Raw genomic sequence first — 23,184 nt, 5'->3', positions numbered from 1 at the left:
TGGAGGTTAATGGCCACGTTTTTATAATTATATAAAGAGGCACACAGTTTCCTATTACACGCATCGATACTATAGTGTTTGTCCATCAAAGTAAAATTATTGTGCACCAATTTCAATTTAGTCAAGTGTAAGACAGTTAAAAACTGGTATTGCTGGTGCTCACAACCCAGGCCCAGATGATTCACAAGAACTCTGCGGTAAACTTGATGTGAAAGTCTTTTTAGCTTTTGCAGCAGCACCTTCAGTTTCTCCACCGGTGGGAGTATGGTCATTCTGAAAAACAGAGTACGTACATCAAACCCTCGTGCTGCTCATAAAGGAGGAATTTCATACAGACAAGCCAGCCATGCCTAACTGTCACTTTGCTGACGAGTTTAATGAAAAGACCGCAAGTTGCACTTCACAAATATATACCACCTTTAGAGGTGGTATATATTTATATACACCAGGCACTTTAGAGGTGGTATTTATATATATATAGAGGTGGTATATATACACCAGGCACTTCACAAATATATGCAAAACAATAAAAGGAACAAAAAAAAGATCGTTTATAACACATAGTTGTTGTTGATTAACCCTGGTCAGTTCTGCTCAAACCGACCTATGACAGAGATAGCCGATCAATCGAGAGCGACCCAGAGTCCCCCTCAACTAAATTGTTGTGCTATTTGCTGCTGTTGCAATATGTATTGGTTGCTACTGTCATCGTGGTTGTGGTGTTTGTCCTTGTGTGTATATATATATATATAAATATATAAATATATATATATATGTACACACAAGGACAAACACCACAACCACGATGACAGTAGCAACCAATACATATTGCAACAGCAGCAAATAGCACAACAATTTAGTTGAGGGGACTCTGGGTCGCTCTCGATTGATCGGCTATCTCTGTCATATCTCTGTCATATATATATATATATATATATATATATATATATATATATATACTAGCAGAGGTACCCGGCTTTGCACGGGAGTGGGAGGAGGAGGGGAGGGGGAAGAGGAGGGGAGGGGAAGAGGAGGGGAGGGAACAGGGGGGAGGGGGAAGCGGGGGAGGAGGAGGGGAGGGGAAGAGGAGGGGAGGGGAATGGGGGGGAGGGGGAAGGGGAGGGGGGGGAGGGGGGGAGGGGAAGCGGGGGAGGGAAGGGTGCGGGGGTGCCCCAGGGGAAGAAGGGCCCCTCCCCTCCCCCTCCCCCCCCTTTCCCCTCCCCCCCCTCCCCTCCCCTCCCCTTCCCCCTCTCCCCCTCCCTCCCCCTCCCCTCCCCCCCTCCCATCCCCTTCCCCTCGTTCCCCTCCCCTTCTCTTCCCCCTCCCCTCCTCCTCCCCCCTTCACACCAGGGGGGTTGACTCAGCCTGTCATCCCACCGAGGTCGGAAGTCGGAACTCATTGTCGTCAAATAAATGTAGCCTGTATGTTTCACTCTTTGTCACATGCCGTTGGTCCCATGTCAATCGGATGAAGTTGAAAAATTAACGTTACGAAGGTTCTCTGGGACGTTCTGATTCCGAATAATGAAGTTGAAAAATTAACGTTCCGAAATACGCTAATTACGCTAACAGAAGCGCTGGAGGGAGCACTGCGCTCCCTCCCTTAGATTCCCTCCCTCTTCTGCTAGCGCTAATTACGCGTAACACACTAATTTTAAAACCCGAAGTTTTTTTAATTTTAAGGTGTGCTGTAGTCAGAAGCGCTAGAAGCGCTGCGCTCCCTCCCTTCGAATCCCTCTCTCTTCTGCCGCTTCTGCGCCGGCAATGCTTCTGCTACGCTAATTTTAAAACCCGAAATTTTTTAAATGTTTATGTCTCCGTGACATTCCTGGGACCATCCCGAGTCGAACAGTACTTTCCGCTCGCAAATCCGTCCACGGGTTCTCGAGATCTTAGAGATTGTAGACCCGAAGTTTTTTTTAATTTTAAGGTGTGCTGTAGTCAGAAGCGCTAGAAGCGCTGCGCTCCCTCCCTTCGAATCCCTCTCTCTTCTGCTAGTGCTAATAATACGCTAATTTTAAAACCCGAAATTTTTTAAATGTTTATGTCTCCGTGACATTCTGGGACCATCCCGAGTCGAACAGTACTTTCCGCTCGCAATCCGTCCACGGGTTCTCGAGATCTTAGAGATTGTAGACCCGAAGTTTTTTTAATTTTAAGGTGTGCTGTAGTCAGAAGCGCTAGAAGCGCTGCGCTCCTCCCTTCGAATCCCTCTCTCTTCTGCTAGTGCTAATAATACGCTAATTTTAAAACCCCGAAATTTTTTAAATGTTTATGTCTCCGTGACATTCCTGGGACCATCCCGAGTCGAACAGTACTTTCCGCTCGCAAATCCGTCCACGGGTTCTCGAGATCTTAGAGATCATAGATAGAGGCCAACTCTACTTTATATATATAGATATATATATATATATATTATATATATATATATATATATATATATATATATATATATATATATATATACACATACACACACATACACACACACACACACAGTCATGTAAAGAGTAAGTACACCCCATGTAAAGTTTTGACTTTTTCAACATATTTCAACATACAGCTATTTGATCTTCATTTCAACAATATTGATAGATAAAGGTGATATAATATAACAAATATCATGAAACATTTACATTTTGTCATCCATTGTATAATTTAAATAAACATAAATGCAAATTTCGCATGTGGAAAAAGTAAGTACACCCATACATTTATCACTACATCAAATACCTAAAATTAGAATCAGGTGCACCAGCTCAGGTGCAAATGATTAGAACATCATTGGAGAGGATCTTGGAGGAACCTGTCTTATTTAAACCTCAGACATTTAGTTTGGTTTGCTCTTTGTTGTTGAAGTGTGTGACGTCACCATGCCTAGGTCAAAAGAGCTCTCTGATGCCTTCAGAAAGAAGGTTATAGATGCCTCCGAGTCTGGGAAGGGATTTAAAAAGATCTGCAAACAATTTGAAATCAATCATTCGACTGTCCGGAAGATCATTTACAAGTGGAGAAGATGCCAAACAACTGCCAACTTGTTCAGGCCAGGCCGCCCCAGCAGGTTCAGCCCGAGAGCAGACCGCAAGATGCTGAAAGAAGTCTCGAAGAACCCCAGAACGTCATCACGGGACCTACAGGTAGCTCTTGCCACTGTTGATGTCAAAGTGCACGAGTCTACCATTAGAAAGAGGCTGCACAAATTTGATCTACATGGGAGGTGTGCCAGGAGGAAACCTTTGCTGTCCAGAAAGAACATCAGGGCAAGACTAAAGTTTGCCAATGAACACCTAGGCAAAGACCAGCACTTCTGGAACAATGTGCTCTGGACAGATGAGTCAAAGGTGGAGCTATTTGGCCACAGTACCAGAAGACATGTTTGGTGACAACCAAAGACAGCATTTGACCACAAGAACCTGATACCAACTGTAAAGCATGGTGGTGGAAATATTATGGTTTGGGGCAGCTTTGCTGCATCAGGGCCTGGGCAGCTCACCATCATATAATCCACTATGAATTCTTCATTGTACCAGAGGGTGCTTGAGGATAATGTGGGGCCATCTGTCGGAAAGTTGAAGCTCAACCGAAGGTGGACCTTGCAACATGACAATGACCCTAAACATACCAGTAAATCCACCAAGAAATGGCTGAATAGAAAGAAATGGAGGGTTCTGGAATGGCCAAGTCAAAGCCCGGATATAAATCCCATCGAGATGTTGTGGGGGGATTTGAAACGAGCTGTGCATGCAAGAAACCCCTCAAACATCGCACAGCTGAAAGTATTCTGCATGGAGGAGTGGGCAAAAATTTCTCCCAGTCGATGTCAGAGACTGGTAGACAGTTATAAGAAACGCCTACTCGAGGTTGTTTCTGCCAAATGGGGCAATACCACCTATTAGAGCCAAGGGTGTACTTACTTTTTCCACATGCGAAATTTGCATTTTTGTTTATTTAAATTATACAATGGACTACAAAGTGTAAATGTTTCATGATATTTGTTATATTATATCACCTTTATCTATCAATATTGTTGAAATGAAGATCAAATAGCTGTATGTTGAAATATGTTGAAAAAGTCAAAACTTTACATGGGGTGTACTTACTTTTCACGTGACTGTATATGTCTGAACCTTGTGAGCGAAATATCTTGAAAAATAAGCGAAGTACCAACTTCTATCTGGTGTGTGGGTGTATCTAGGCATAAGGGAGAACGCTATTGAAAATGTGGTCGACACGTCAAAATCCAAGATGGCCGCCGCCATGTATATCTGAACCTTGTGAGCGGAATATCTTGACAAATAAGCGAAGTACCAATTTCTAATCTGGTGTGTGGGTGTATCTAGGCATAAGGAAGAACGCTATTGAAAATGTGGTCGACACGTCAAAATCCAAGATGGCCGCCGCCATGTATATCTGAACCTTGTGAGCGGAATATCTTGACAAATAAGCGAAGTACCAACTTCTAATCTGGTGTGTGGGTGTATCTAGGCATAAGGAAGAACGCTATTGAAAATGTGGTCGACACGTCAAAATCCAAGATGGCCGCCGCCATGTATATCTGAACCTTGTGAGCGGAATATCTTGACAAATAAGCGAAGTACCAATTTCTAATCTGGTGTGTTGGTGTATCTACGCATAAGGAAGAACGCTATTGAAAATTGTGTCGCCACGTCAACATCCAAGATGGCCGTCGCCATGTATGTCTGAACCTTGAGCGAAATATCTTGAAAAATAAACGAACTACTAACTTCTAATCTGGTGTGTGGGTGTATTTACGCATAGGGGAAGAACGCTATTGAAAATTGGGTCGCCACGTCAAAATCCAAGATGGCCGCCTTGCGTCTTCCACTTTGTCAACTCACATCACTTCACCGATGGGGGACCTAGGCGTAATGCTTGTTATACTTGGTGTTAAGTCCCATAGTGGAGCTGAAACACACACACACACACACACACACACACACACACACACACACACACACACACACACACACACACACACACACACACACTGACGAGACAAACACACACACACACACACACACAGACGAGACAAACACACACACACACACACACACACACACACACACACACACACAGACTAGACAAACACACACACACACACACACACACACTGAGGAGACAAACACTTAACACAACCACTGAGCTTGGGGGCAGTGCCACCACAAACGTCACTTCCCAGGATAATCTGGGTACCAGCGACGTCATAACAATGGCACCACTTTTCTCACCGTACTCAGCGGAGCATTTCCTCAAGCTCAATTTCCTCCTTCCCATGGATGCCAACCAATGGGGATTGTCCGTGGTCTATCCTCTTCAAGCAATGAAGCAGCACGTACCATTTTTTAAGTCTTTGGTATGACTTGAACCGGTCCAAACCAGATGGGTGTTTTTTAGGAGACACCATTTCCTTACTGGATGGCCATTGGCTCCCGACAGGAGCTCATCCGTCCTTTGCCGGGTGTTGTTTTTAGTCCTGGCAAGGTGTCAGTCACCCTCCCCACAAGCAAAGCCAGTGAGGTGTGTCGGTTTAGTCGCCGGCAACCCGACAATGTAGTAGGTAGCACTGGGTTACATGTTACCAGTGGCAGTCCCAAAAGACTGACCTTGGCAGGCAAGGCATCAATTACATCATCGTATGCTGGCCGGTCGGATGGGACAGTAAGCCACTGAACATTTCAAAATGAGAAGGCTTGTGTTTGCAGGTGCCATGACCAAATTCTAAACACTTTTTCCCAGATTTCAGCTGGGAAGGCAATGGCAAAAACGACGAGAACGGCACTCGGTAGAGAGCATACCTCCACCAGGCTGAACAGTTTATGTTTTGTATCGCACTGATAGGCCGGATGTGGATTCGGGCCTGAACCAAAATATAATCGGCTTGTTCTCGTCACCTAACCAACTCATCCACCTGGTTTTGTATTAATCAGGACAAAAGTTTTTGAAATATTGTGTGAAATATCGTTTATCACTCCATCTCTCAATAGTGAAGAATTACCTTGAAAAATTTCGCAAATGGATCAGGATTCGGATCTGTATCAAAATCGAATAGATTCATCCTTGTCAAATACCCATCCTGTCCACCAGGTTTCGGCTAAATTCGTCCACAACTTTTTGAGATATCGTGCTATATATCGTGTTTTTCCCCTATCTCTAAATGGTGAAGGATCACTTAAACATTGTAGTGTCTGGATCCAGATCTTCACAAACATCTAATCATTTACTCCTCGTCACACACCCAACTTCTCCACCAAGTTTCGGCTAAATCCATCCACAACCTTTTGAGATAACCTGTTCACAAACAGACAGGAGTCAAAACATAACCTCCATCCACCTTTTGTGGCAGACTGGCAGAGTTAACAACAACATCCAGCATATCCTTTACCAAGAGGGTGCATTGGCAGAACCTCCTGTTCTATATCGAGGATGAGTGCGTCAGGTAGGGTCATCAACCTGCTCACTATGAAAGTAAATTCCACGGGCCCTTGGTCTTAAACAAAAAGCATAGGGTGACTTGGTTTGACATCATCCTCCAGAAAAGATGTTTTCCTTTGTTCTGTCGTGCAGTCAGGTGATGTACATGAATTTAAAACCCGATTCAAATCTGTTGTGATATTATATGAAATGAAATCAAAGTTGAGGAGTGCGTTTCCCATAATGGTAAACGAGGTGCGCCTGACATCCGGCATTACCCCTTCGTCGAAGCAAAAGTGGCTGCTTTGTCTCGTCTGCCAATGCAGCGGCCGGAACATGAGACTTCATGAGACAGGTACTTCCTTATTAATAGTCGAAGTGTCATTTGAGCATCGAATCGGCCATGAGGCGGTTAAAAGTGAAAAGGACCACAGTGGTCTTGCATCAACAGCGAGTAAAGGGAAAACGGTGTGAGAATGTCGCGGCCTGCTTTAGCCATGACGGCTACAACATAAATCTTCACAGTACAGTCATGTTAAGAATAACACTTGGCTGGACATCAATGTATATGCCAAAGAAAGTGCCAGATTTCCGCTCGGCTCCAGCCTCGTCCCAGACGACGAAATGAGTCCACAGAACACTGCTCTAAAATACAAACCTCATGTGACCTCATTCGGAGACCAATTACGATTTCACAAACGACAGGATAATCCTAAACGCCTTTGGAATGAGCTCGTTGACAACTTTTTCACAACTACTCTTTTCTCAGGGTTTTGCTCTCACACTCCCACTTTTCTATCACACCATGCGTACATATAATGTGCTCTGGCCACCGTCGCACAACCCAAGGTCACATTGCTTGCTGCTCACGTATTAGCTCTCACACAAAAAGGACCTCTGTTCAGAGGTTCACCAAGAGAGGAAAAACACATACTCGTTCGTAAAGGAGGGTTTTAATCACTGTACAGTAGATTCCAAACCCCATTGGACTGCATAAATAACTTTAACGGTTTGAAGAGCTTAAAATAATTTATAGCGATTTATATCTACATTACTTGTTCTGATTACACAAGACTCCTCTTAATAAGGATGTACCCCACATGTTGCAATCACACAAGACTCCTCTTAATAAGGATGTACCCCACATGTTGCAATCACACAAGACTCCTCTTAATAAGGATGTACCCCACATGTTGCAATCACACAAGACTCCTCTTAATAAGGATGTACCCCACATATTGCAATCACACAAGACTCCTCTTAATAAGGATGTACCCCACATGTTTCAATCATACAAGACTCCTCTTAATGAAGGTGTACCCCCACATGTTTCAATCATACAAGACGTGCCAGTTTTTCTTTTCCCTTTACCCTGTCTTTGTCTCTGTCTCATTTGTATAACTTTTCGTATGACACCACGTATCAGCTCTCACACAAAAAGGACCTCTGTTCAGAGGTTCACCAAGAGAGGAAAAACACATATTCGTTCGTAAAGGAGGGTTTTTATCGTATTAGATCTGGGTATTAGATCACATGATCCTTTCATCCTGTGTGTAGAATCCACTGGTTGGGAAAGCCGTCTTTGGCTGATGTCCTGCAACTTCGACAATTTGTTCTCGGCGGTACTGGTGCTCGAAAGAAGCTGAAGTGGTCCATACTTTAATCCTGGAACATGGACAATGCATTCGGGTATATGTTTCTGTGTCTGTGTTTCTTCATTACTTGTAGAACCACTATCGTGTCGTGTTTTTTTCTGGGGAGGTGGACCAGTCTCCATCGGCGTGGAGGGGTCAGTAGGATCAGACATGATCAGGCTGCGTCATTTGGTGCATTCACACTGGACCTGGTGTTGATCAGATCTGATCTACTGATCCTGGTCAGTAGGATCAGACTCTGGTGTTGGGCTAGCGGCTAGGGTGCCGGCTTAGGATCCTAGGATCCTGGGTTCGAATCCCGGTCGATCGCTGAATTAACGCCAGGGGGGTTGACTGAGCTTGTCATCCTTCCGAGGTCGGCAAATTGAGTACCAGTTCACTGGTAATTCCCTGTTTGTCATAAAAAGGTGACAAAAAGGGTTGGCGGCAGCAAGGGCATCCGGCCGTAAAACATTGCTTCAAAAAGGGGACCAAAAAACAACAACAACCACGGTCCCCGAAAATGGCCAACCCCCGCTTTGCGGGGAAAAATGGCCTCTAATGGTGGTTTTTTAATGTTCAGCCAGGAACATAGAAATGAGCACTTGATCTCACAGGTCTAAACAAAAGGGATAGCATTTTCGGTTTTAGGGTCAATTTATCAAAACAGCTCTAACTAGAACTAGAACGGCACTCGGTAGAGAGCAAACCTCCGTCAGGCTGAACAAGTTACGTTTTGTATCCACTGATAGGCCAGATCTGGATCCGGACCTGAACCAAAATCTGATGAGCTTGTTCTTGTCACCGACCAAACTCATCCACCAAGTTTTGTCATAAGTCGTCCACAACATTTTGAAATATGCTACATATCGTTTTTGCCCTATCACTCAATGGTGAAGAATCACTTTAAATGTTTTAAAAGTCTCAAATCCAGATCCGTATTCAGATCTCCACCAAAATTGAATAAATTCTTTCTTGTCACACACCCAACCTGTCCACCGAGTTTTGTCTGAATAAGTCCATAACTTTTTGAGATATCGTTTTTTGCACTATCGCTGAATGGTGAAGAATCACTTAAAATTCTTGGATCCAGATGCCGATCTGGACCTTCACCAAAATCTAATCACTTCATCCTTGCCACATTCACAGCCTCTCCACGAAATTTCGGCTGAGTCTGTCCACATTTTTTTTTAGATATCCTGTTCACAATCAAACATACAGACAAGGATGAAAACATATAACCTCCATCCATCTTTAATGGCAGAGGTAAAAACAAACCTTCATTTTGATTGTTTGAATAAATCAGAGCAACAAACACAGGTGTCATTCCCTTTGAAACACCACATCATGAAAAGTCAACTTCAGGTGGAAAATTAAGAAAGAAATTTAACAAATAAATTTCAGGAAAATGCACTCTTCCAAACTGACCAAAAATGTATATCCTTATGTGATCAGCGCAGTCGTCTGAACATAAACCACCCCACCACCATCCGATAACGATAACATGAAGAGTTCACACTTTCCCCCAAACACAATGTAATATTCTCTAATACAGTAAACATGTCTCCAAAACGAAAAAAGTGACATGGCTTCACCAAGATGTGGGGGGTTATAAAACAATTCATGCCAAATCAGATAAAAAGAAATGAAACCCAGACCTGAAGTGATGGGTTCCTTCAATTTGCCCAAAACCACTGCCTGGAACCACACAGATTCCAGTTTCTTCCAACAGTCTCATGCAGTAGAACATGTCTGGATCTTGACCACATTTCTGAAAGAGACAGTCATCACTCAGAACAGTGTGTAACGTAATAATCCATAGCAGTGTTTCTAGAGATAAAAACAAAAGAATTGTGACACAATACGTGCAAAGCAGTAAAAGATGAGGAGGCACTGAACAACATTAAGAAGCCACAAAGTGAGGGTGGATTGTCATTTTGAGTCAAGTAAATCGACAGACTTCCACACTTACATTCAAAACTAGCTGGCCTGTGCCGACAAGGAATTTCATCTTTGACCTAGGAGGAGGCCATTATCATTGCCAACACATGGTTGTTTGACCATGACCTGATCCTGGCCACATATCTTTTCCGCATATCTCACAGGATTGTGAGTTGGACAGGCAACCGTGACAGGCCATGAACTGCTCATGGGACTTTGAAGGCTTGGAGTGGGGAGGAGATTGAAGCCTTAGGGTTGGGTGGGAGATGGTGAGGACTTTGGGTTTGTCAGGGGTAAGGGAGCGTTGAGGACTTGAACTCACATTTTACATTACGTGGAATATTCACGGGTCCCTGCTAGTATAATAATAGTAATATAATGAAAGGAAAATATAATACAACAACAACATGGGCGGCGTCGACGAGCGGCAAATTTGATTGGTCGTGAGGACATAAAATGCCATAATATTTTGCCCAGCAACTGCTAAACGAATGGTTTTTAAAGTGGCAAAAAGGTGACCTGTGTTCTATAGTGTCTTATTATATGTATATAATTTAATTACAAATAAAATCGACTTTAAAGGTCATCGAAAAAGAAAATTCCAGAAGTTTACCACTTTTGATTCAGTGTCTTATACACCACCTTATATACATTAGTTATTCGTGCCTGTTGTTTGTGTCCTTTACAACATCCTTTAAAATGGTGAGTTTCCTGTTTGGAATAATTGTACACCGCACCTTCCCTATGCCATCTCCAGGCGCTGCATATCGTCATTGCCGGGCACCGAAGGGGGCTCGGCAATGACGCACACTGAAAGGGAGTACTCAGTTTTCACTCTGGTTGTTTGTTCGTTTTCTTGTTTTCTTTCTTGTTTTCTTGTTTGTCCGGGCGATATCTCAGCCATCCTTTGAGCTAGGAAGCTGAAATTTCGGCACAATAGTGAGAAAGTACTTTGTCAAAAACGATATTTTTTGTTTTTTGATTAATCACTTAACTGATTAGTTATTTAATTATTAGCGATTAATTAAGTACTTATACATTTCCTTTCTTTTCTGGCCATTATCTCAGGCACCTTTTGAGTTCGGACGCTGATATTTGGACATGCCAATGATCAAGTGATTTGGCTGCAAAGGCTATTTTTGATTTATTGATTAATCAATTAATCGATTAATTATTTAACTATTCAATTAATGTCAATTTTTTTTTTTAAAGTTACAGATTCGGATGAAATGGTGGTGGATTATGTGTTATATTAGTCAATTGATTTTTTTATTTTTATGATTATCATTTATTTATTTTCTTTCTCATCTGGGCAATATCTCAGACACCTTTTGAGATAGGAAGCTGATATTTGGACATGACAATGACCAAGTGATGTGGCTATAAAGGATATTTTTGATTTATTGATTAATCAATTTATCAATTAATTATTTGATTTATGGCAATTAATTATTTTTTTAAGTTACAGAGTCGGATTAAATGATGGTGGTTTATGTATTATATTAGCCAACTGATTAATTATTATTATTATTTTTGATTATTATTTGTTTATTTTCATTATTAATCATTTATATATTTTCTCTCATCTGGGCAATATATTAGGCACCGTTTGAGCGAGGAAGCTGATATTTGGACATGACAATGACCAAGTGATTTGGCTGTAAAGGGTATTTTTGATTTATTGATTAATTAATTAATCGATTAATTATTTAATTATTCAATGAATGACTTAATTGATGAATTTTTTTTAAGTTGCAGATTCAGATGAAATGGTGGTGGGTTATGTATTCTATTAGCCAATTGATTAACTATTTAATTTTTTTTATAATTATTATTTATTTATTTTCATTATTAATCATTTATTTATTTTCTTTCTCATCTGGGCAATATCTCAGGCACCTTTTGAGCTAGGAAGCTTATATTTGAACATGACAGTGACCAAGTGATGTGGCTATAAAGGATATTTTTGATTTATTGATTAATCATTTAATCAATTAATTATTTATTGATTAATCAATTAATTATTTATTTTTTATTAATGACTTATTTAATTAAATTTCTAAAATATACATCTTTGGATGAAGCATTAGTGGTTTAGTTATGCTATTAGCCAATTGATTAAGAAAATATTTTATGATAATCTTTAATTGATTTTAATTATGCAATTAATCAATCAATTATTGTACACCTCTCCGTCCCAATGCAGTCTCTGTGAGCTGCACTGCGGTATTGCGGGGTGCCGGAGGCACCTCGGTAATGCCGCGCTGTAGGATATTTAATTATTTGGCATGGGGGCGATGTACTTTGAACGTATCTGTACTTGTTTTCAATTTTGTTTGACTGCCAGGCAGCCGCAGACAGAGTAAAATAATTATCTTGCTCCTCTCTGTGCATGTGCAATCAGGACAATTTCAGAGCCAAAGTACTACTAAACTCCAGGTTTGTTTTCCGATTCACGTTCCGATTTTGTTCAAAATATGACATTCAATGGAAAGGAAGTTGTTCCTTGACCATAAAGTGATGGTTGTCATGTCATAAAGTGACAATCATAAAGGGATAGACAGACAGAAGTGACCCAACTGCTTAACCCCACTTTTTGCTTCGCATGCACGGGACAAATATGCCTCGTGCTTTGCTGTAGTCGAATTCCAAAAACACATCCGATTGTGATGTACCACACTCTTATGCTGCCGAAGCAGTTTCCTGACAAGGGTTATACAGGGTGGTTTACCAATGTCTTCCCAGTAGTGGTTAGAGGAAGGAATTTGGAATATGACCAGGGTGCAGGCAATAGCTCGAGTACTCTTCACAAATAATAGTATGGGATCTTTAATGTCCACCAACAAATTTCGTCCCAGTTTAACATCTATCTGAAGGATGGCACACACATTGATGTCTCACCCTGCCTGCGAAACACCAGGATGACAATAGCTGGGCATTCAAACCCAGGCTAGACAGCTTGGAAGCGAGCATGTGGACCTCTCGGCTAACATGACAGCCTCCAAAACATTTGGAATAAAAAAAAAGAGCTTGCCAGATGTAGAACAGAAAATTAATACGGTCGGACCCCGCTATTTGCGGTTCTGCTATCCGCGGAATCTGCATATTCGCAGTTGATAAAATGCGACATGTTTCTCTATTCGTGGAAAAATGTCCTGTGAATTTGCGTTTTTTTCCTTTTTGCGACTTTGTTCTGCAAAATCACGGTTTTTCCCCCTATTCGCGGCCATGTTCCGCGAATTCGCGGTTTTTCAAGGGAGAAAAAAACCATTTCACGAGCCGCTAGCTTGACACATTTATAAAACCCATCTTTTACCATCCATGCATAAAGCAAGTGGACGTATGCAAAAAAACATCTTAGACAAACCGTGAGCATGACCTACTTATACTGTACAGTGCCGTACATTCACTGCTGTGTGCTTTGCCTTTTCATGGCTTTCACGCGCGCAAATATTAGCCGCACTATAAGCGAGCTTCGTGGGATATCCCACCAGATGTGTAAACAAGTCAACTCCGCGAATTATAGAATGAAAACGCTTCATTAAATTGATTACAGTTTGCAATTTAAGGTAAAGCATCATCAGAGATGTTACACAATGAAAACTCTTCGGGACATGTTCCATCAGCTACGAAAACATTCATCCCCCTGAGTTATAGAATGCAAATGCTTCATTACATCTGTTATTGAAATTAGCAGATACGCTTGATACGGCAACATCCGATACCATCCCCCACAAACAATGACTCCCGCAGATACCCACAATGCTCGCAATCCTGTATGTATACAGATTGTGTCCTCCATTTCGATCATTGTTCTCATCCCGTTGCTTCAATCTGTGGTTTTGACTCACTCCGCTCATTGTTCAATAATGGCTCCCAAGCGCAAGACCAATGCCGGAGATGCATCAACTACCAAGAGGCAGAAGAAAGTGATGTGCCTGCACCAGAAAGTAGAGCTGCTCGACTGGCATTTTTAGAGGAGAAAGTGCGGCCTCTGTTGGCAGGCATTATGGCGTCAACGAATTCACCGTTTGCTACATGCGGAATAAGGAGAAGGCCATTCGTGAGAAAGCTTCAGCAAGCACTGTGTCGGATACGGAGGTGGTCACCCATGTCCGGAATTCCCACATTGAAAGGCTGGAGAAGACTCTCAGAATATGGATCGGGGATAACACGCAGACGAGGGACTTCATGCTGAAAACCATGATGCTGAACCGTTCCCTAAACCCGCTCATCGAGGACGAGTTGGACGCCATTCTAAAGGTTTCCGAGGAGGAGGAGGAGGCGGAAGCGGGGAGTAATGAGGAAGAGGTGCCGAGGTCCAACCTCACAGTCCATTTCCTGGGCGAGGTGCTGCAGGACATGCGGGTGCTTTTTGACAGGGTGCAAGATGCTGACCCAGTCGTGGAGAGGTACCTCAAGTTCAAATGGGCCTTCGATGATGCACTGCTCCCATACAAAGAGCTGCATCTAAATGTTGGGCAATGTGTCAGGCAGCTCCTAACTACCCATTTATTCAGCCCTGCTACCTCCACCTCAAGATCACTTGCATTCTCACCAATATCCTCACCAGCATTCTCACCAACATTCTCACCAGCATCCTTACCAGCATCCTTACCAGCGTCCTCACCAACATTCTCACCAGCATCCTCACCTTCTATCTCTCCTGGCTCTCCCTTAGTGCACGATTTTGTTGCACCATCATTTGGGTCGCCCTCGAAGTTCGAGGAATTCTTAGGATTTTAATTAACCATCATCATCATTTGAAAGTTGCGTGTGTTTAAAAAAACAAAAAACACCTTTAGAGGCCATTTTTCCTCGCAAAGCGGGGGTTGGCCTTTTTCGGGCACCGTGGTTGTTGTTGTTTTTGTAAAATAAAAATTTTAAACGGTGCATGATGGTGTTGTGTGTTTTTTCTTTCATGGTACAGTGTGGTTAAGCACTTTTAACAAACTGAAAGTGCATTCCTTCAATAAATTGGAAATGCTACTGTACCTGGTGTGTTTTTTCTTTCTTTCATGGTACAGTGTGGTTAAGCACTTTTAATAAACTGAAAGTGCATTCCTTCAATAAATTAGAAATGGTACTGTACCTGGTGTTGTTTTATTTGTCAACAATTTTTGTGAAACTGTAATCGTGGGAGGCGGAGAATCAGGGGGAATCAGGGGCTGCGTTGGCGGCCAGAAAGAGCCGGCAGGCCACGCCCCGAGGGACGTGATTGGAACGTGGACGTGGGCGGGGCGAAATTACATGATTGGCTCTAGCCTTATGAAGAAAAGGGAGGTGGCGGGTTGGTGTTTTTACATGGAGAAGAAGCTCGCCATTGTGTGTGCGCTTGGTGCTTTCACCCTGTGTGTGAGCTTTTGCACAGGAAGGAGCTCTTGGCTGCGTTGGCGGCTGTGGAAGGAGGTTTTAGAGATTGCTGGGCTCGTGGTCGACTGAAAGCCATACCGTTCATGGAAAAAACGGAGAGAGAGTGAAAGAGGTCCGTCTTCATAGCTCGCTTCGCGGCTCTGTGCGCGCTCGCCGTCGTCGGCCGGTGCCATTTTGGGGCGCTCCGGCGCAGGAGGCATTGGACCTCGTCATCGCCACTACATTCTCAGCGAAAGGGCCATTTGAGGCCAAAGCTAACTGCCGGCACTAAAAGAGACATTTACATTATATTTTATATTCCCTGTGTGTGTCCGTCTTTGTGTCTTTGTGTCAGCGTGTGAGGATCCTCAAAGTCGAGAATTTTAGTTTACCTCACATTTCATTTTTATTCATTGCTTTAGTCTTATTAAATCATCTTTATTGTTGTATTTTCATTTGTTGTGTTTCTTTGTTCATGGGTACGGGAATAAACCTGTGTTTTAGTCAGGTTCACGATGTTAACAAATATAATTTCGTTCAGAATTTTGGGAGATTATCAAACCTGTACATTTGTGGAATCATCAGAGCATGGAGAATCCGAAAATCCATGTTGGCATTTGCACAGACACCTGCATGGCCGCCATTTTGGATTTTGAAAATGGCCGCCATAAAATACATATTTTGCGCGATCTCGGCTTCTAGTCAACCTGGAGACTTAATTAAATATGCTAATCCTATGTTTTCTGGGTCAAGGAATCCAATAAAGGCCTCAAAATAGTGCTCAAGATTATAGAAAAGCAACAAACAAAGGTAATTGAAAACCATTGTCTTTATATTTGTGATATAACTGTATTACATAATACATGATATTGCAAGTCCTTTGAAGTTATAGGTTGTTATAGGAAGTTATAGGTAGTATCAGATTGAACTATAAGTCCTATACACAGGATCTACGAGGTCTATACCGTTCAGGAATATGCTTTTACAGAACTTCATCACTGTCCTGAGGGTCATTTTCGCAAAGGTGTCTACGCAAATGCCAACATTAATTTTTGGATTCCTCATGCTCTGAATATTCCAAAAATGTATAGTTTTGCTAATCTCCAAAAAATTTTAACGAAAAAAACATAGTGAACCTGACTATTTCTTTTCGTTCAGATAAACGTCTCGCAGCCTTCCATCTCGTGCGCGATAACCGCCATTTTTGGTACATGATGCCTGAGTACCGCCTGAGTCGCCTCAGAAGTTAAAGCCGGTTCGGTTATCCGTCATCAGGCGGCCTTAATATATGAATGAATACACAAATCCATACATACTTGGTACACTTCAAACCTAACTTACTGCAAGTTATGACCTTCGTTATATGACAGCCTGGACTTCAGTTCTCTTTTGTTCAGTTTGCCAAGTGTCAAAGCATTTCAAAATCAGGATGTATGGGGTTTGGTTAGAACATGCTGGGAAACACGAGGTTGTTTTTATGTTAGGAAGCCGAAAACACGCTTGCACACTTGTTTTGTTTAGCGAAAGATTCATTGCCTGCAGTTTGCCACTTACAAGCAGTTTTTGAAGCATAAAGTGTAATGGCTTACACTTGCTCTATATATATATGCCTGTATATCAAGTTATAATGTATGTTTCAAAAGTCATCTGCGTGTGAAGGGGAGTCAATGTCTTCCCCCTTTCAAAAAGTTTAAAGAGAGGAGGAGGGGGGGGGGGGGGGGTGGTAATTCGTCATAAAAGTCCATTCATATCATCCCTTTTTGCAAACGTTTTGCCTTTACCATTTACCAATGCCATCACCATGTGGCAATACAATAGCTCAAGTGGCAATGTGCAAGCCTCAAACCCAATATGTTGTGTGTTTAAAGCCAACAGAAATTCTGATCTCACATGGCAAGAAATAGAGTAACACCGCTGCTCCAACATGTGATAAATTAACAACACGTTATTATATAGCATTTTATACTTCCTGACAAGTCCTAATAATTTCCACCCCACCTCCCCCGCCCCACCCCCTTTTCAAAACCAGTTCATGGACATCTTGTCATCCCATTAATATGGAGCTCACGTCATGAGATTTGCACATCATATTCAGCTGTATCTAACAACACCAAGGAGTGCAGATGAAGAAAAAAACGTGCAAGGAGTAACTTTTTGGATTTCCTTAACTTTTCCCTTTAAGGACATTCTTAAGTTGAGGATGGTTCCATATACGAATATTCTTAAGCTTTTCCTTAAATCCTACCTTGAAGTTAAGGGGGCATTATACCATTGAAGGCAAAAAAACAAACATTTTTTTACAAATATACAAATGCATCAATTAAAATGTTTGTTTCCTAGTATTGTATATACTAGGGCATGCCCGTACTATATCTATATCTAAAATTATATCCCCCCCTCTATTTACATGAAATGGTTTGGTCCATTCGCAACGCCAAAGCGAACGGCGAACGCTTTACATGAAATGGTTTGGTGCATGAAATGTTTTGGTCCATTCGCAACGCCAAAGCGAACGGCGAACGGCTTGCGAGTACAGTGACAATCCCCCCGGGGTTTTTATTAGTTTTAAAACATAGTTTAACGCCAACATAGTTTGCAAACGTGAAATAAATGAATACGCTCTCAAATGTGCCATCCGAGGCAGAGTGTGTCCGCCACGTTCGGCACACGCGATAGCTCGCTGCTCTCTGATTGGTTGAATCGTTTTTTGGACATAGCTCGGTAAGTAATTGTCCGATTAATATGAAACCTTGAAAAGGCACATCCTCGGGTCCCCAGCAATATACCTGGCAAGTTTAAAGTATATCGGACCCGTGGTTGTCGAGAAACAGCGGTCACAGACAAACAAACGTACAAACGTACAAACGTACAAACAAACACACAGAGATTACTGGAATTATAGATAGATGTACCAAGTTTGAACGTAAATGGACTTGTCATAGAGAAGATATAAGCTGTAAAGTGGTAATTCATCATTTGTATGCATCTGGTTACCATGGTAACCATGCATAATATAATGCTATGTAATGTATACCAATGTAATGTTCATATATCAAGCAACATGTACATATATAGTTTTGCATATTTTCAATCAAGACATTTTATCAAAAAGTGCATTACTGTGATTCAGTGTTGTTTTCACTGTGTTCAGTGTAATGGGGAGCTTATATCTTCTCTATGACAAGTCCATTTACGTTCAAACTTGGTACATATATACAATACTAGGAAACAAACATTTTAATTGATGCATTTGTATATTTGTAAAAAAATGTTTTTTTTTTGCCTTCAATGGTATAATGCCCCCTTAAGGGAGCCCTCCCCCTGTCATCAGCTTTTCTCCACCAATTACTCGTAGAAGCGAGCTTTCACAAGTCACCCGGGTATTAGACATTGGAAGGTCATGATTCGTTCTTTGGGTTGACATCAGTTTATACTCGTTTGCATACACGTATCGACCGTGGCTTGATGTGATTTATGGGTGAAGGAAAGATTTTCCTTCAGGTTACCCTTGGTTAAGATTTCCTTAAGTGCTGGTGCATAAACATCCCTAAGGAAAATCGCACCAAAACACTAACTCAGTGTTAACTCAGCTAAGGATTTCCTTGAGGTTAAGGAAATCCTTAGGGGCCGTTGCTATTCCAGGCAACCAATCAGATTAGAGATGGAACGCTCGTCCGAAAGCAGGAACACGGAATGAACATGTGATTTTAAATAACACTTTTCATATTTCTGCATGGGGAACACATGATTTTAAATGATACTTGTTACATTGCCACACACATGCTTGTTATATTGCTGCATGGAGAACACGTGCTTGCGGGTGAACGTGGAATAAAATAATTACTGTGTAAAATTCATTGAATTCAGTTCTCATTGTGCATTTCATTGTAAATGTGTTAATGTGTGCAGTAAATGTTTGGAAACGTTCCGAGCATGGTGAAAGTGTGGAAATATAAAAGTGAAATACGAGTGTGAAACTACAAGCAAAATATTCTGGATGTCATGAAAGAGTGAAAATGTTATCCGAGTCATTATTCTGCCACTCAATAGTGTGTTTCACAATGTACAATCATAACTCAGTTGTGGAAGTATTGTTATATCAGCCTCTGGCGTCGTGTTTCGATTAATCATCGTCTTCATGACCAATTTCCATGAAGAGCGCCATTTGGAAATGCATAGGTTTGTGGTTAAGGACATTAACTTTGTGTTAACTTTAAGGAAGGATTAAAGAAAAAAACGTAACGATTATTCATATATGCAACCATCCTCAACTTAAGGATGTCCTTCAGGTAAAAGTTAAGGAAATCCTCAAATTTTTCCTTAAGGATGCTTTATGCAACCGGGCCATAAACTCCACCCAACTTTGGTGACGGAAGTAATAAAATCGTGAATGAGAATCAAATTAATTTTGCACAAGAATCATTTTATTCCTCCTCCATCAGCAAGCACGTGTTCCCCATGCAACATATAACAAGTCTTTTAAAATTGTGCGTTCATTACGTGTTATTGCTTTCGGACACCTCTTCCTATCTCTAATCCGATTTATTTTGCCTGGCAAAGCAATGGCTCCTAAGGATTTCCTTAACTTTAAGGAAATCATTATCCTTAAGGGTTGTTTATGCAACAGCACTTGAGGAAATCCTTAGCTAAATCTTTCCTTAAGGTTATGGGAGTTTCACGCAACCGGGCCAAAGTCCTTATTTTATATGCAGTATAATCAAAGTCATATAATCCAATGCTGTTGACATTGTCTTTCCTCTTGTCAAATAGCGTTAAACAGTCTGACATCCTGTTCTGCTTGATAATCTCTCGTTATCTGTGGTATACAAGGCCACCTTTATACCTGAAATTGATCAGCTAAACACATTTATTGCTTACAATTGATCATACCTGAATTTCTGACTTCCTCTACTTGTCCAGGCAACACATTACAGCCGGTCGCCGACATTCATGGACCCTGCGTATTCATGGCTCATAACATGTGCTCTGCTTCTACATTCGCGGACCCTGCATATTCACGGCTCCTAACATGTGACCTCCTTCTACATTCGTGACCCTGTGCTTTGCGTTCTCACAGTTTTTGCGGGCACAAAAAACATATCTCCCACCAGCTGCGCACATAACAGTTGTAAAACATATTTTCCACCAGCCATACATAAAGCAGATGGGTGTACGCAAGAAAGATATCTTCTGCGAGCATGACCTGCATCGACATTTACTTGTGCTTCGCTTTTTCGTGGTTTTTCGATGAGCGTATTCGTGTTTTTTTTTGTGGGATTTTTTATTTTCCCTTATGAATCATGAACCGTTGGGAACCTATCCCCCTTTTCCCATTGAAACAATGCCTCAACATTTTTCCGGAACGCATCCCCCATAATTGTCGGGATCCTGCTGTACTATTAACAGCATTCTCCCTCTTCTATCCCAGTGGAGACTGAACTGTCCCAATGGCCTTGTCTTGTTCTTCATCCATATGAACTAGCAAAGAGCCTGTCTTCAGGGACCGAAAGAAGAGGGAGCATGACTTAGAGTACTTGTTTGCTAAAGTACTTTCCGCTGTAAAGTACACAAACAAACAACGCTTTCCCTCTCATGGATAGTGTGGAATAATTGGTTCGGAATTAAACGGGACAGGTAAAAAATAAGGTAAAACAGGGGCTGGATATATACGGTTTTCGGAGAGTTAAAATAAACAGATTGATAGAAACACTGGGGATGATTGTAACAGTTAGTTTGTGATCTCACGATGAATAATGCGGCGTATTAAAAAATATCTCCCAGTGCCATAACAAACCCTCCTGTGAAATTTTAACTGTTCTGCAAATTATACTTCTATATATTTTTCATATTTCTTTGTTTAACATGCTATATATAATTTGCAAAGTGTCTGTGGGTTTGTTTGTTTGTGTTTTACAGTGGTGCAAGTCCTGCTTCCTCTTCCTCCCATTCATAAGGATAGGTTATTTGTAAAAATAATAATTTTAATAATAATAAAAAACTGATATTATTAATACTAATAATAATAAAAATCGATGTTTATTGCACAAAAGTCACCGCAGTAGGAGTGGTTAAAGTTGCTCACTTGTAACCTGGTGGATGTGGTTTGATCCCAGACAAAGCAAAGTTCAAAATTTATTTCCTCTTGGGTGCAAATAAGCAGCCCACACAAATATGGTTCCTTCTATATACATAGATCACCTCTCCGATGCTCTGGAAAACACCTCTTTGGAGATGATTCCACATGGTGTGGTTAAGGTTTATGAAAATGAAATTTCTGAGGCAAGAGCAATGAGCTTTCCTGGAAGAACTTAATTTTCGCAAGATACTAGGGATATACACATTTTCGATGTACATCATAGAGACTATCCTTGTCTACATCATGGAGAGCGAGAGCACATACAGAGCGTGGAACAAAGGTACTTTGTTGTGCATGAACGTGAGTGATAACATCACACACCTTGGCTGCTTCCACAGCACGTGAAGGAAGATCCAAACGAGGGAATGAATACATTGCACCTTGCACAGGGTTGCAGTGAATGCCTGGGACAGTGTTAAACGTCTCCTCGACCAGTTGGGCTTTAAGAGCCAAGTTATTAAGCACTGTCATTTTCTCCTGTGGGCACATGCACACCTCCTTTTAACACAGTGCTAAAATAGGCCTTAACTCATTTCAATTGTAAACACTTGAAGAAATAATACCTTAATATTCAAAATTAATAAAAGATTTTAATATCCCCAACAAAGACGGGTGTAACGCCTGACCTGATTAAAAAGCTCGTAGGAGGGGTCGCCGCATTGAGGGGGGTTAACTACAATGTCCATAGAGGCCTGTCCAGGTACAGGTGAGCACAACCGCACGGATACCAGCTTCACAAGTTGGGTCTTCACTTCCGGGTCCATGTTTACCAATTCCATGTATCCACCACGGAAACCGCATCTTGGGACACGGATAAGAGCAGTACAAGAACAACTTAATGACATGTACCACACAAAAACACCTTGCAGTTACAAAAGAAGAAGAAGAACCAAGCTCATTGTTCAATAAATTACCTGTCTGTCAAAATGTCGCTTTTGTCGGGTTCTTTGGCCTGGACTTATTGAAGATATGACTGTCTTAAAAACGAACATTTGTACAATCAGATTTAAAACGCAAATGCATTGCAGCAAAAACAAACTTTCCACAAAATGATGGCTTGATGACGAGCCATCAATTTTCATTGAAAGTATTTTTGTTTCACCAGTGATCATGAGACGACTGGCAAACTACAAGGTAAAAGGAATACACTGTTGATGCATTGTATTTGAGAAAACCTTTGCAATACATGCAACATGTATGCACATCTTATATATCCCAATAAAACGTCGACAAGATAATTGTCTTCATTTATCAATTATGAAATGGGCTTTGCATCACTTTTTCATGTCTTTTATCCAGATGACCTAATGACAAATTTGACAATGTTTCATCGGCTGGAACCTGTGACTGCTGAAGATCCCGAAAGTGACATTGTGACATTAGCTCATTACAGCAGTATGATTATGATTATCAGGTCATCTCATCTCAATACTCGAAGAGATTACCTTAGAAAATGGGTCGTGATGTCAGTCCATCCGTCCGCCCACCAACGTTTTGCTATTTTTGCTACTCCTCCCTCATCACCCGGCTGATTGTTCTGAAACTTCACACATCAATACAAGACGGTATCCCGCACAATTGCTCAGGCTTCGATTTTTCGATTTTGGATCATGGGGGCTCCAGGGGAGAAAGGTGGGGGATGGGGGGAGGGGATCCCTACCCATCCTTTTTATCATTTTGTATGCAGCC

General features: G+C 41.6%; 1 protein-coding gene across 1 annotated transcript in view; it reads right to left on the bottom strand.

Annotated features, from left to right (window-relative positions):
* Nucleotides 1-6: 6 nt before the first annotated feature.
* LOC137414836 (alanine aminotransferase 1-like) overlaps nt 7-23,184 on the bottom strand; it is a 112,855-nt gene continuing 89,677 nt past the window's right edge. Inside the window, 5 exon segments of the mRNA XM_068100367.2 lie at nt 7-220; nt 222-273; nt 9,725-9,837; nt 21,817-21,972; nt 22,122-22,296. Of these exon segments, the coding sequence (XP_067956468.2) occupies nt 182-220; nt 222-273; nt 9,725-9,837; nt 21,817-21,972; nt 22,122-22,296 (535 nt within the window). The 3' untranslated portion in view covers nt 7-181.

Source organism: Myxine glutinosa, chromosome 9, assembly GCF_964187855.1.
Source record: "Myxine glutinosa chromosome 9, kmMyxGlut1.1, whole genome shotgun sequence".
Lineage (NCBI taxonomy): Eukaryota > Metazoa > Chordata > Myxini > Myxiniformes > Myxinidae > Myxine > Myxine glutinosa.
The sequence above is the reverse complement of the archived record's forward strand: the minus strand, read 5'-3'. Positions and strand labels throughout refer to the sequence as shown.